Source organism: Mugil cephalus, chromosome 13 (assembly GCF_022458985.1).
Source record: "Mugil cephalus isolate CIBA_MC_2020 chromosome 13, CIBA_Mcephalus_1.1, whole genome shotgun sequence".
Lineage (NCBI taxonomy): Eukaryota > Metazoa > Chordata > Actinopteri > Mugiliformes > Mugilidae > Mugil > Mugil cephalus.
The window spans coordinates 15,055,619-15,069,663 of NC_061782.1; the positions used below are offsets into that span (position 1 = coordinate 15,055,619).

The following is a 14,045-nucleotide window of genomic DNA, read 5'->3' on the forward strand; positions in this document are numbered from 1 at the left end:
TCGCACACACACACACACTTTCCTGTCCTGTCGTGGGCGCTCTGCTAATTGGTGGCCCGCACTATCGGTCAGCTTACAATCACTCGGATGATGTGGACAATTAGAGCCGGGGGGGTACTCATGGCTCATCAAGTCTGTGATAGCTGACACATCACGTCTCATCTAACTCAAAACAAATGTTATCCGAATGCTTCCGTGACATCCCAGGGCCCAGACGCAGGGATATGTCCGCGCAGACCAAAAAAAAAAAAAAAAAAAAAGAAGTCTCTTCACCATGCAGACAGCTAATAAGAAACTTTGGATAGGACAAGAGGCGTAGGTTCAGACGCACAAAATAATGTGCGCAGTGTTAGGTAGACACCTTTTTTTTTCCTTTTTTTTTATCAAAGCTGTAACCTTTTACTTTGCATAGGGAATAAATAATCATATACAGCAGGTTCAAAGACACAAAGACACAAAAACACACACGTCACGTCAGCCTGAATCACTGATTATCCCTCCTTTCATCTAAGCCTGTGGTGACAAAGGCAAACATTTCTTTTTCACTGACAAGCTATGTAAATAAAAATCTTAAAAGTGACTTTACCCTGCCAAAAAGCATTGTAGAGGTCCTTATTTTCTTTTTATATAAAGTGGATGAACACTGTTTTCACTCCACTTTTCTCCATCTACCAAGCGTGGCAGGCCGGGGTTAAATTATTTCAGCGTTTCGCTTCCTCGCTTGCCACTCGCATGACGAATCGAGAACAAAGCATAGCACGAACCGACACTAAAAGAGTACACTATCTTAGGTGATTGTCTGAAACAATAAATATTTTGTTTTCCTCGTGCACTTTTAAACCCGACATCGACTCACATGCTTCTGATTTGTCACTGGATGCCTGGGCTCTTGCTACTCTGGATGCATTTTTACCTCCCAGGCTCGCTGTCAGAGCCCCAGAGAGCTTGAAACGACACAGCTTAGCTGATCCAACGAGTAAATATTTCATGGCCTTACAATTACATGAAATCAAATCTAGGCAAAAGAAGTTCATTTATATTGCATTATGAAAGAGGAGGGGGGTGAAAAAAAAAAGGGGGGGGTGAAAAGGGGTGAAGTGGGTCTGCCGATGAACCTCCCGAACTCTAATTAGTCTACGGGGCCCAAAACAAGAGAGGGACGAATAAATGCGAGGGGCTTGAGATAATTAAGCGATTGTGAGCTGCATGTACGTGAGCTGTCACTCCGATCCCCAGCCGTGTCACACTTGGGAACGCAAGTGCAACCGGACAGCCGCCCGCCGTCTTTGATCTGGGCTCATGCATACGGAATCAGGTCAGGCCGTGGTCACACACGTTTACACACACACACACACGTTTGCACGCACACACACAAAAACACACATGTACACTTTAAGCCGAAGGAAAGACACTCCTTTGAGAGCGCCACGGCACTAGGACCTCTGTAAAGGGAGACTGACACTCAAGCATGCACGGGAAGAAAGGGAGGATAAAGGGAAACAATAGAGGAGGAAAGAAAGGGATGAATGTGACAAATCCACTCAATACTTCAGAGGGGCTAATACTTAAAACGGCATTTAAAACAAAACGAAACAAAAACAGGGCTTAACTTACAGCTTCCGACTTGGGCTTGACCACTTTCATGAAGGCTCCTCTCGCCTGCGCCTCCATCACCTCTTTTCTGGTCACCTTCCTGGTGTCCAGGAACTTCAACAATGGCAGCTTGTACAGAACAAAGTACCTGGAGAGAAAAAGATAAATTCAGCAGCGCCGCCACGCCGCCGCCTCCAAAGGGCCTCATTGTAGGTCTGTTCTAGACAAACAGAGAATCTGAGGAAGCGTGTAAAACCGTGATACACTAATCAAACTGACACAAATTCTAATATGTAAATACATGCGTCAACAAAACTTGAAAAGAACGCGTGTTTACTGAGTTTTAATGCTGATGCAGATTTAATGGCGATACGCTCTTGTGTGTAATAACCTTCAAAGTCGATAAGAAAAAGTATGACATATAAATAGCACGAAAGAAGATACAACCCGTCTGCCAGAGCTGTCATTCTGGTAGCATCACACATATCTCGCTAAGCTTTCAGACACACTCCGTCTTTCATTGGGAGGGAGAGAACCGTCAAAAGATAATGGCTGGAATACATAGATGACAACAGATCCTTTCACAGGCAGGCAGGGATAGAGGAACCAGTATGTCAGGCTGAGCTGGTAGCCAAAGAGGACACGCATGCAGCACCTAAGTGGAGGGTGAGAAAGGACGGGGGGATATGGGCACAGACGAGGCCGGCGCGCAAAGAGTCGTGACAAATTGATGATGGCGACGGCGATGAGGGGAGATGGCAAAGCCCGTGTCAACTTTTCAACACCTGAGGATAATAAGGAAGGGAAGCATGGATCAGATTTGGGCTGACACGAAACAGAAAATAAGTCCATGCAAAATTAAGGGAGAACATCGAATATAATTAAAATAGTGGCCAACAGAAATGAATAAAAAACTACATCATACGGTCTTGGACGGGTTCTTATTGGGACTATTATGATAGTATGGTTATGATGATGATAGTCTAAAATGACCTAACCCCTAATAAGAGCTTCTTTTTCTGATGAGAGCGTCGCCACTCAAAGTCCAAGAGGCCCCTTTCGCGTCCCACCTCTCCCACCATGTAAAAGGACTTTGTTCGGGGCATTTCCATGATGAAATGTGAAGATGCCCTTGGGGGAGACGCGGAGAGGTTATTCTCCATAGGTAACCTGCCATCACAGGGTCAGAGCAGATGACAAGGCTCTGTCAGCCAGTGGGGATATTAATGATTCAACCCCACCACAGAGGGAGGATAAGAAAGCGAAGGAGACAGGGGGGTAGAGTGGAAGGTGGGGTGGGCTGCCTGTTGGGGAAAAAGGAAAACAAGAGGTGTGTTTTAAGTTTCTGTAGTCTTGGTTGTAGCTCCTGTGAAATAATGCTAAATTAGCATTAATTCAGATAAAATGTAATGTTCAAGAAAGCTGATACAAGAACTCAAGTGTGGTGATATGATACTCAAGTACCCAAGCAAAAGTGTGATCCAACAGGAGTTTCAGCTACACCGATCAGGCTTAACATTAAAACCACTGACAGAAGACGTAAATACCAATGGTCCGATGTTTGGACCAGGCATTTGCGTGGACATGTACCACCCACCTAGACCAGATCAGGCACCCCATAGCAAGGAGACCATAACACAGTCACACACGAATACCAGCATAAGGAGTTGACCTGGCCTCTTAATTAGATCCCAAACTGATCACATGTCTGTGGGATGATCCACAGAGGCCCCTCACCTCATCCCATAGGACCCAAAGAGCCCCACTAACAACATCCTGTTTCCAAACACCACCGGACACCCTCAGAACGCCCATGTCCATTCTCTGATGAGTCACAACTGTTTTGGAGGCAAGATAGAGACCTACACAATATTAAGAAGGTGGTCATGATGTTTTGCCTGAATGGTGTATTTAAATCATACACGTGTGTCAAGTGTGAATATGGGACTTTAGTCACGGGCTACATCCACGTTTCAACCTTTGAGGTATTTGGTCTAGTTCAGTTTGGGGTTGTCGGCTGTGGCCCAAATCAGTGTAGGGCAGTGGTGAAGGGACTGTTATTAGTCTAAATGCATGGAGTTGCCATGTATCTGCTAACAAAATGGCAAGGTTTCTAAAAGACCAGCTTCAAAATGGACAGAAGGAGGAGGTGGACTGGCTCAAGAAAAAGGATAAGGGCCCATTAAAGGGTGAAGGCCCTCGCTCAAAAACACAAGGTTCTCAAGAGGAGAGAAGGACTTGTGATACTCCAGAGAAGATGGTGCAGGAAGTGGAGATGGAAAAACAGGAGGTGTGGAAGAAGAGGGGAGGTCAGGCTGACAAGGAGATCAAACTCCAGGTCTCCAGTGCGAGCCAGTTCCAAGTATCCTGCTTCAGCTTCCTTCTTCACTTCACAGTAATGGCTTGTTGGATCCCAACAGCTTGCTTCAGACGGCTCCACAGTTTACTGAAATATAAATGTCTTCCCCCTTCCAGGAGCATGCGTTTATCACAAAGGAGCAGCGGGAGAAGAAAGCTCAAAAGAAGCTAGAGGAAAATAAAACAAAGAAAGGGAAAATAAAGACAGAAGAAAATGCAGAGAGCAAGAAAAGAAAAAAAATAGAAAAAGAAATAAAGGTGAACAAAGAAAATGGGAAGGTTAGCAGTTAGTACCAGAAGAGCATCACCACTCCTCCTGAAACATACACACCCTTTTCCTTGTAATTAGCAACAAATGCCACGGACATCTTTTCCTGGAACCTTCCAACGACAGTTACACATCAGCACCTTTCGAGGAACATATTAGAAAACTGCAGGACTCGCTGTGTTATCAAACCATTGTTATATTTAGTATCCCTGCTGTGGACGGGTAATTACTGCGCAGCTGCATTTACGGCTCTGAGAAAGAAAAAAGGTTCAGCGAGCACAAAGTACAGCTGGTGGTTGAGGCCCCTCAGGCTCCTCTTTGATACTCCGCTGCGAGAGATTGGACAAGCTGAACTTTCCCCAAGATAAGAAGTTAAAATATGTGATGACGATCCATCAATCTTCATATACGGCGGAGATTTTTAGGTTCCTGCAAGTACTTATTGAGGAGTCGCCCTCCTACTCTGCATGATCAAACCATTCTGAGCATATAATATCATAAGGCTGAGCTCTTGTTGTTGTAGTACTGCAAATGGCCACTGAGCATGTGCACTTTTTTGTTGTTTAAGCACAGGACAACATTTAACCTCCCCGCAGACTGTGTGAATGAATACTATATTTCTATGTCACTGCACTAATTGGGGCACCGATGCAGCGCGCCAGGGTATTTCACTTGAGAGACCGGGAGCTCCTGAGGCACTGGGTTGGGTATTTATTGCCCAAGGCCAGTGCTGTCACGACCTGCGCACAGCCTAACCTTGTCAGACATGAAATCTGCATCACGCTCAAATTGATGTTTTACTATGTGACACATTATGAATATTACATTACAGGACCGTAGACGTTGTCAGTCAAAACAGAGCAGCCTCCCTCACCACTAAGAGAAGCATGAGAGGGAAGAGAGGGCACAGGGGGTAGAAGGGGAGGGAAAGTGAGACTCAGGGTGAGAGGGAGGGGGGGGAAAGGAGACAAAAAGAGAGGAGAAGAAAGATTATTCAAGAAAGGCATGGGTGGTAAATGATTAATAAGCAACACAGAGTCAGAAACAAGCACTTAGGGCTAAAACAGACAAAAGAGAGAATGCTTTTTGCCTTTTATCGCATTTCATGTAAAGGACCCTGACAAATGGTGGTCATATTGCATGGCTTGAGGCCGGGCCTGATGTTTAATGCATCATCTGCTCTGGTGAGGCAGGGTGGTAAACACTCATTTGTGGCGGCGACTAGTCACACATGAAATCCATTTTGCAAACTGGGGTGTAAAAGGGCCGGTTGACAAAGCTTTTAGAGTGATACGGTCGAATCCTCAGTTTGCCTGCGAAGGGCAGGGGCTGGCTGTTACGAAAAAAGGAACATCTCCAGATTCATTACTTATGAAAGGCCGTCAAATAATTCTGCACGGCTAAAAGTTTGAGCGCAAAGAACACGGCCTATCAGTCCTTCTCCTCCATCCTCAACATCTGTCATAATGTGACATCAGCACATCTAACGCGTGTATTTACAGACCTGTATCTCTGGTAGTCGTCCTCGTCCTTATCCGGGCTGACCAGCTGGTTGGGGCAGGCCTCATTTCCCAGCAGGCTTAGGTACTCGAGCGACGGGGTCACATCAGCCAAGTGTTCCAGCAGGGCCTCGATATCAGTCAGGTGTCAAAGGGCGGATGTCAAGGACCTAGCGCTGTTAATTACATTAGCATTTACTACCCGCACAGCCCCTCCCAGGCCTGTCTGCACTAAAACCCTTCACTGTCAAATTTACCGAGGTGCTCAAAGAGGCTAGTCAGTGGCTTTGTGAGACTGGGCAGACAGAGGGGCAATTTAAGGTGCAGGCTTTGGCATATAGTAGTGACACAATTTGGCTCCCGCTCTCTCGCTTTCTCTCGATCTCTTTCATTTCCTAGGTGGCCGGGTGCAGAACAGTGACAAAATGATGGATGCCCTGTGGTTCAAACAGTCCGTGCTTTTCAGAGCTGTGCTGTGGAAAACTTTTGCGAAACGTGGAAAAAACAAACAGCCCCTAAGCAGGCACATTCATCACTAATACATTCACTTGGAAAATTGAGCCCCAAAGTGTCAAAATACAACTGCACTAATGCAGTGCTCGAGCTTTAAAATGGCACCGTGCCACGACAGGATGTACATAATTGGCCTATTAGCATGTGCCGACCACTTCACAACCAAACTCAGCACACAGTCCCAGATGCGCACTTCAAGGAGTCCCAGTTTTAATGTTGACTCTGGAAGTGTGTGTGTGTGTGTGTGTGTGTGTGTGTGTGTGAGTGAGAGAATGTGTGAGAGAGAGCGAGCATCGTTACCCAGTAGGCTCCGCATAACCAGAGAAAAACAGGACACATCTCTAAACCTGTGCCGAGGCTTAGAGGGGAAGTTCACACTTTCCTGACTGATCATAAACAGCCTCGCAGTGCGTCTTAAATTTATGGCAGAGCTCTGGCTTTAACATGTTTACATTGGGGAAGGATCGAGGGGGGGGCAAGTGGAACACCGTTTTAATGAATGAGCCAAAATGTGAGCATGCTATTTAACAGTGTAATGAAGCGTTATACCTCTAAAAGTAAAATAATAATAATGATAATAATAATAGTACTGACTTGAATAATTTTTCACATATTAAGGAAATAATTATATGACCAAACGTATTACATACATATCAGGGTACAGATTTGAGACGCAGTTTTAACTGACTGCTCTTCATTCTGTTTAAAAATAAAAAAAAAAGATCTGTTATTTTGACTGTAAAATCTGATTCCACTAGAGGTCCCTGTGGTTCAAAAACTAGTCCGGTGTGGAGCTCGGCGACAGCCAACTTCTTCTAATCTCAACACCCGGGGCTCAGTGCAAAGCCACGGCATCACGAACCGGTTCTTTGAGACGACGCCGAGGCTGAACCGACACGAGGATGAATGCAAAACGAACCGATGCCGACGTCGGTAATTTATGCCCGACTATAAATAAAACGCGAGTGAGTGAGTGTTTCTTTTTTTTGTTTTTTGAAAAGGATATTTGGTTCTTATTGAGTGTCAGGGTGTGGAGGTTGGGTAACCTGGGCAACCGGAGGTCATTTCCGAGCAGATTGTTGTCGACGACCAGCTCTTCCAGCTCAGTGAACATTTTGAGGCCTGCCAGTGACCTGCAATGACAAGGAAACGGGAAAACTGTTATGGCTCTAAATCTGGTCAGCCGTTGTTGTGCAGAAATAAATATTTCAGCCTCCCTCTTTCATACGCCGGGAGAGTATGGGTCTGGGCCTGTCAGGGAAGTGAATGACAAGAATTAGTGGTGCTGAGCTCCCCTGGCATGGTGAGGCATCCTTCAGCGGCTGGCAGGATGAGGGATGGGGGTCACTTGTGAGTAGCCAGGATTCAAAACAAAAGGCTTCAGAAATGCGGCGGGCAGGATGAATTTGTCAATGTCTTGTGCCTTGAGGCGCCCAGTTTCGCCTGACCCTAACCCTCCATTCCCAAGACAAATCACTCTGTCACAGTTCACCTTCACTCCCCAGACACAAATTTAACTTGTCATCCATCATTTTCACAGAGGAACCGGAATACACTCGCAATCACACACGGAATGGAAGGGAAACTTTTCTCGCGAGTGCGCCACGATAGGGGGTTAGTGTTGAGACTGCGGCATCAAAGTATTCGTATTTCTTTCTTTTTTTTTCTTTTTTTTTGAAAGGAAGTAGTTTGCCTTTCCGCTCCCCCGTTTTATGACGCATTGCCAAAAGAGGTGAAGGGTCACCTCAGCTTCTCCTCCTCTCTGGCTCCCGCGCACGCGCGCACACACACACACACACCTTCACACAGGCATAAAAAATGACGGAGGGCGGCAGTAGAAGTAATGTTAGAGCCCTGCAAAGTTCAAGTCATAGGAGCCGCACAAAGGCAATGTGTGTGTTGTCTAATCCTTCTCACTGTCGGCATGCCATGCTAAAGTGCCCTGTGGGACTTCATTGACATTTAAATCTGACTGAACACAGACAGTGCACTTCTCTACGCAGCCTACACGGGTTCACAAACAGAAAGAAATTACTTTTTAATTGAATTTTTAACTATCAATTATATTTGACTATTCCAATAATAGAAATAGCACTTTCAAATTTTAAAAAGCAGACTTAAAGTGGCATAAATATGAATTCCGGTTAACGATGTCCTATCGCTGCATGACAAACTCAAGGTGCAGTCGAGTCTAAATAGCAGCAGCATGAACTATTTCTCCTCCTTGGATCTGCATAGCGTCAATGACTGCCTTGTATACAGCAACCCGCATGACGATCTACACGGAGCAAGGAGCGTATGAAGATGATGAGTTCCTCCAACGAAAAGATAAAACCGAGCGTGTTGTTTTAGTCACACACGCACGGTTGGCCTGCGCAACCCGCACGTGACCGGCCCACACACCGATTCGGACGGGAGCGCGCGGACAGAGGCTTTGATCTACACGGCGAAATGTCGCAACCATCTTCTCCGAGGGCTGAAAACATCCAATCAGCGAATCCATTGTTGACTTGCTTCGTTTTAAGAGCCATCAACGTTTTGCAAACACACGCACACTCGCGCGCACTTGATACCCACAACAATGGCAGCTGACAGCACCTAACCAGTGAGCTGGCAAAGCCGCTAGCTGACAACCTCTTATCAGCTCTGATTAATGCACTGTTGAGATGGATGAATGGAGAGATGTGCCAGCATTTTCTTTTTATTATTATTATGTTTTATGAAATTCTCTGTTTGCTTGTGTTTTTCATTATTTTTTAAAAAATTTTTTTTAGTTCCCCCATGGTGTTTCTCATTTCTAAAAGCAAGGAGACATATTGCGCCGCAAAAGCTATACATTAAAGATATGCAAAGCAATTATAATTGTACTTTTTTATTACTCCAGTCAATTAACAGTTGTAAATTATAGTTAAGACACGAAAAATCACTGAAGCGCAGACGCGAGTATCGGCCCCAAAGCAACAAACGGGGAAACGCAATTTAGGTTTTTTAGCTCGTTTATTGTGTTTGCACTGACAGGGAATTCAGTGCAACATGCAATTAATCTGCAAGTATAATCTTTGTTAATGTGTAGTTAGGCGCAATCTTGTACCACGCTGGATAAACATTATTTCATTTACAGAGGCTGCCAACGAAACACTGCCACCTGTGAGTGTGTGTCTGCGTGTGCGTGCGCTTGTGTGTGATGGGCTGCAGTCCTGTGGGTTATGTTATTAGCTGCTCGGTTAAAGGGAGCCGCATGGCACAGGAGGGAGCCTTATTAATTGTTGTTTTCATGTCACCACTACTGCGTGCACTGGCTGATTTAATCAGTTAAATTCACAGCCAGGGGAGAGCCACTGAGTCCCATCCAGCATTAGCTACAGTGCAGGGATTGAACTTCTAATACTCCCCAGCTCTCCGCGCGCTCCCTCCGCAGACTTCCACACAGCCCGTTTCATTACTTTTTATAAGCGTTCTTGTTTTAATGTGCCGCTTGGAACGCGGGCAAAGTTTTCGCACTGCAGTAAAATTACTTTACCTCTTAAAAAAAAAAAAACAACAACTAATGAGCCTCGGTGCTGTTGAGGCCGGGGGAAAGCGGCGAAGACGGGCAAAAAGCACACAAATTTACAGTAAATACTGACAACGGACTCAGTTTTGTTAATGCTATTTTATTTAAATTCACCCCTTCAGCAACGGTAATAGCGACAACAAAAATACTCTTTAGTTTTAGCCTGATGAAGCCAGACTAATATTCTGAAAAGATGTGTTCGGTAGTAGCATGCCACTTGGATTTCATTATTGGACATGTTTGAAACTATAAAAAGACAAAAAAACTTTGCACCGAAAAGGATAGTCCAAGAACCAGTTGGTTCGAATTTGAATTGTACGACTACGGTGTGGTTACTCTTCTGTATTTCACTGCATAAAACCAGCGCTGTGAACTTGAATGGTCCAGCAGCTATTTGGTGGGGTACAACCACTTCCCAACTCCACATCAACCACAAAAATATTGCAGCTTCAGATGCCCAACAGTGGAATGTCACTCCGCCACATTTCCATGTGCTATTTCCACTGATATAACAATACAATACATGCGTGCTCCTGTGTGTATTGAGAAAAACTGCATTTCTAGCACTTCTAGCTCATGTAAATGGCATTTTCTTAAACGTCTACCTAGCGAGCGAGAGAGACACATAAAGAGACGCGGAGAGGCGGCGGCTTTAACGAGGTGAGGCGGTGAATCCTCTCCTTGTTAAGATAATCATGATCAGCCTCATTGTCACAGCTAATACTTCACAAGGCTTGTCTTTACGCTTTGACTACCACTTAGCCCGCGTGGGCCCGCCATCATACATCACACAGCCCTGCGAGCATCGGCGTGCGAGCGTTCGGGCTTACATAAGCGGCGCATGTATGCGCCCGAAACCTCGATTGTACGGGGAGGCAGAGCCGGCCGAACACGCAGTTGGTGGACGAGTCTCGGCGCAGGCGGCGGGGGAGGACGAGGGAGACCAGACAAGGACGCCGGAGAGGAGACACTGACCCATGGAGCAGCCCTGCCAGATCGATACACTAATACTGATGCAGACACAGTGATTGATAAACCGCTGCTGACAACAGAGGGAAGAAAACTCTCGACCGTTATTGGCTGAAGTGTCAGTCACTCCTGCCAATGGTGTGCAATAGTGTCACGTCGGATATCCTCAGGCAGCGTGTGAAAAATGAGGGATAGAAGCCTTAGCTCTTTGACATGACTTACACAGCCTTCCTCCTTATGTCTGCCGAGTTTTGGAACCGTCGCCCGAATGAGTCATCGTCATTTTTTTTAGAAACTCCGAAGACCAAATATGGAGTTTGCCTAAGCCGCGCATAACATTCATGTGACGTGGAACAACCTCTTAGCCTCCTCTTCGGGTTAAAACGGCAACAGAGATCACACAGACAACACCCCTGCATCCAGCGCTGTAAAACTAGAAGTCTATTGGATACCGAGGAAGCCACACAAAACACTTTGAAAAGCAGAGGAGCCCTCACAGCTATAGCTCCAAGAGCTGATGTCCCCTCAAAGGCTGCGGGAAAGCGATGCGCCGTTATGCTAAACCGAGGGCCAGAGCGGCAGGGTGACAGGTATACTGACGTGCTGTTCAGAGGGCAACAGATAAATGTTTGATGAATTGACCAATACTCGGGCCGTGATGGCCTTCATATGTGCATAATGGACTATTCAGAGCACACTTCAGATTGCCTGCCAGGATAAGGTACCGTAATGAATGGTAAAAGGAACTGGACCTGAAAAACCCGGCGTGTGGACTGGCTTTAATAAACTTAATAAGAAAGGTGAATGGAGGCAGGTTAGGGGGAGAGAAAGGAAGGAGGCTGTGGAGCCATTCGGCCTTAAATAGTCGAGAAATATTCCGATGGCTCTCGCCGGCCTGTACACTGCAATATGTATCTGTTAGGCGTAATGCGCAATCCATATCCCCAAATGCTGTTAACAATGACGATCACGATCGTCTTCTACTCAGCAGGTTCCAGACTGAGATCTAAATATCACTCTGCAACCGCATCCCACCCAGTCCTAATTACTAATGACTGAATTTCTTAAAAGGAAAATGCAGCGGTGATGAAACGGTTTCACACAATTTTCTAATATGTTTGCTTCATGCTCAAAATGTCAGAAAACTAACGGGATGTTTTGTGCTGTAACGAAGTGACGGTTAGTTTGAAAAGTGCAGTATGAAAACAGATATTCTGTTTTAACAGAACAAACATGTACAAATACGCGTCTAACCCACTAATACACTAGCATTAGTTCAGCCGAGCCGTGTTTCATCAGTCTGAACCGCAGCAAAAATACACGCAAACATCCAAAAATACCCAAATGCGGCATCAAAATGCTATCAGGATTAGCTCGCGATAAATAAGAAGACTTTATCTGTAAAGCAAATTAATGCCCTGCAACCCCTCAAGCCCCCCCCCCCCCCGACATCCCTCCTACCACCTCCACACACACACACACACACACACACACACAAGGCACCGATCAGGTCTGTTCCAGCACCTCTTCCCTCCAGCTACACTTTATGGCCTATACGCGTCTCTCTACATGCATCTCTGACAGTGAATTAGACTGTCATTATCTGTCTCTATCTCCCCCACAGCTCTCCCCTTTCTCACCCCCCATCTCCCTCACATGTAGACAAGTCGCTGCTCAGTGTGGCACTCCTCTCTCCCTCCCTCCCTCCCTCCCTCCCTCCCTCCCACCGTATTGCCAGGCCTCAGGTGGCAGTCATTTAAAGATCACACATCCAGGACACACATAGCCCTCCCTGAATGCATGTCAATTCACACATGGAAAGGGGATTACATGTCTCCTCCCAGGCAGCTGCAAATTACTATTAATGGCAATGCAAATCATTAGAGTACATTTGGCGCCGGCAGCAAATCTCCTCTTTATGTGGGTTCACTCTTAATCTGTTTTGAATACCGCGCTACGCTCGCTCCTGATAGCCTGTGTGTAAAATCATCGCTCGCCGCGGAGCTGCTGCTGTCAATTGGCGGGCGGCATGTCAGATTGAACTTTACAGAGGGTTACATCATTTTTTTTTTTTTTTTTTATTTCGAGAAAACATCTCTTTCAGGGAGAATAAACAGATTCAAGCGGGAAGGAACCTGTGAAATATAATTAGCAAACTTCTTTGTCGACGAGGAAGTTAAACATCGCCGCCCATTACTCCACTCGGCGCGGGGCTGTTGGGCGAGAGGTACATTCGGTTGTTGAAAACGTCTACGCCATGGAGCGCCTGTCGCAAATTTAACTCCAGCCCCGGCGCGTTTGAATGATAACATCACCGCGGATCATGCGGCGTCTGAGTTATAGACTACCCCTTGTGGATATCCCCGCTGAGTGTGCGAGGTTAATATTCTCTCTCAATGTCATTAGCGCTGGCGCTGACACTGAGGGCGCTGTGAATCAGACAGGGACTGATCCTGTCAATTGTCACACACACACGCGCACGCGCGCGCGCAAAGAGTCAGGGCCAGACGAAAATCAAAGCCACTGTACTGAGGTCAGCATCACCTGGCCTCACGCTGCCCCCCTGCACCTTAAATCCCTGTCTGATTAATGACCCTGGACCAACCCCGGCCATGGGATAAAGACTTGACAGAAATTCCTGTCAGATCCAAACACATAAGCCTTGCTTGACCTAAGTTTGGCCCGGGATGAAGCCTAAGCTCCGACAACGACCTAATTGAGAGGCAAAAAGCAAGTCGGCCATTTACCCGGCGCGGAGAGAAAGCGAGAGGCCGTCGCCGCGGCTGCTGCCAGGTAGATGCCTCTTCGCAGAGTGAGTTTTGCTACGCGGCCAGACAGAATGACGGCCGCTTCCCTTGTACGATGCCAAACTGTACACTGCGAAATACATCATCCCGCAAAATACATCATCATAGCCCATACAATAACTTCCCTCGTCACAGTGCCTGGACCGCGCTCGCGGTGCGGCCATGTGTCTTGGGGAATGTTTGTATTGAAAGATTAGTTGTCTATCCACATGACAAACAGCCTCCTCGCCCGGTGAACGGGAGCTGAAAATCAATCGGCTGATGGCATCTCAGTCAGGGAGGACATCAATGCGGCACAAACAAGCGCCGCACTCCCTCATGCATGCCGCACAGGCACATATATTTAAGTGTATGTAAAACTGCGACGACAGGGTCAGTCAGCCACACACGCCGCAATCAGGGTCCTCCACGATAAACGCAGACTTCTTCAATACAAAGGAAAAAAAAGAAAGAATTAACGAAAGTCAAAAAGAACGCTTGAAATG

General features: G+C 46.3%; 1 protein-coding gene across 2 annotated transcripts in view; it reads right to left on the minus strand.

The window, feature by feature from the left end:
• lrmda (leucine rich melanocyte differentiation associated) overlaps positions 1–14,045 on the minus strand; it is a 213,460-nt gene that overhangs the window by 62,060 nt on the left and 137,355 nt on the right. For both annotated transcript variants that reach the window (XM_047602713.1, XM_047602714.1), the window contains exons 3-5: positions 7,238–7,364; positions 5,724–5,863; positions 1,615–1,741 (exon numbers count right to left, since the gene is read on the minus strand). In XM_047602713.1, the coding sequence (XP_047458669.1) occupies positions 1,615–1,741; positions 5,724–5,863; positions 7,238–7,364 (394 nt within the window). The remainder of the gene's footprint in view (positions 1–1,614; positions 1,742–5,723; positions 5,864–7,237; positions 7,365–14,045) is intronic.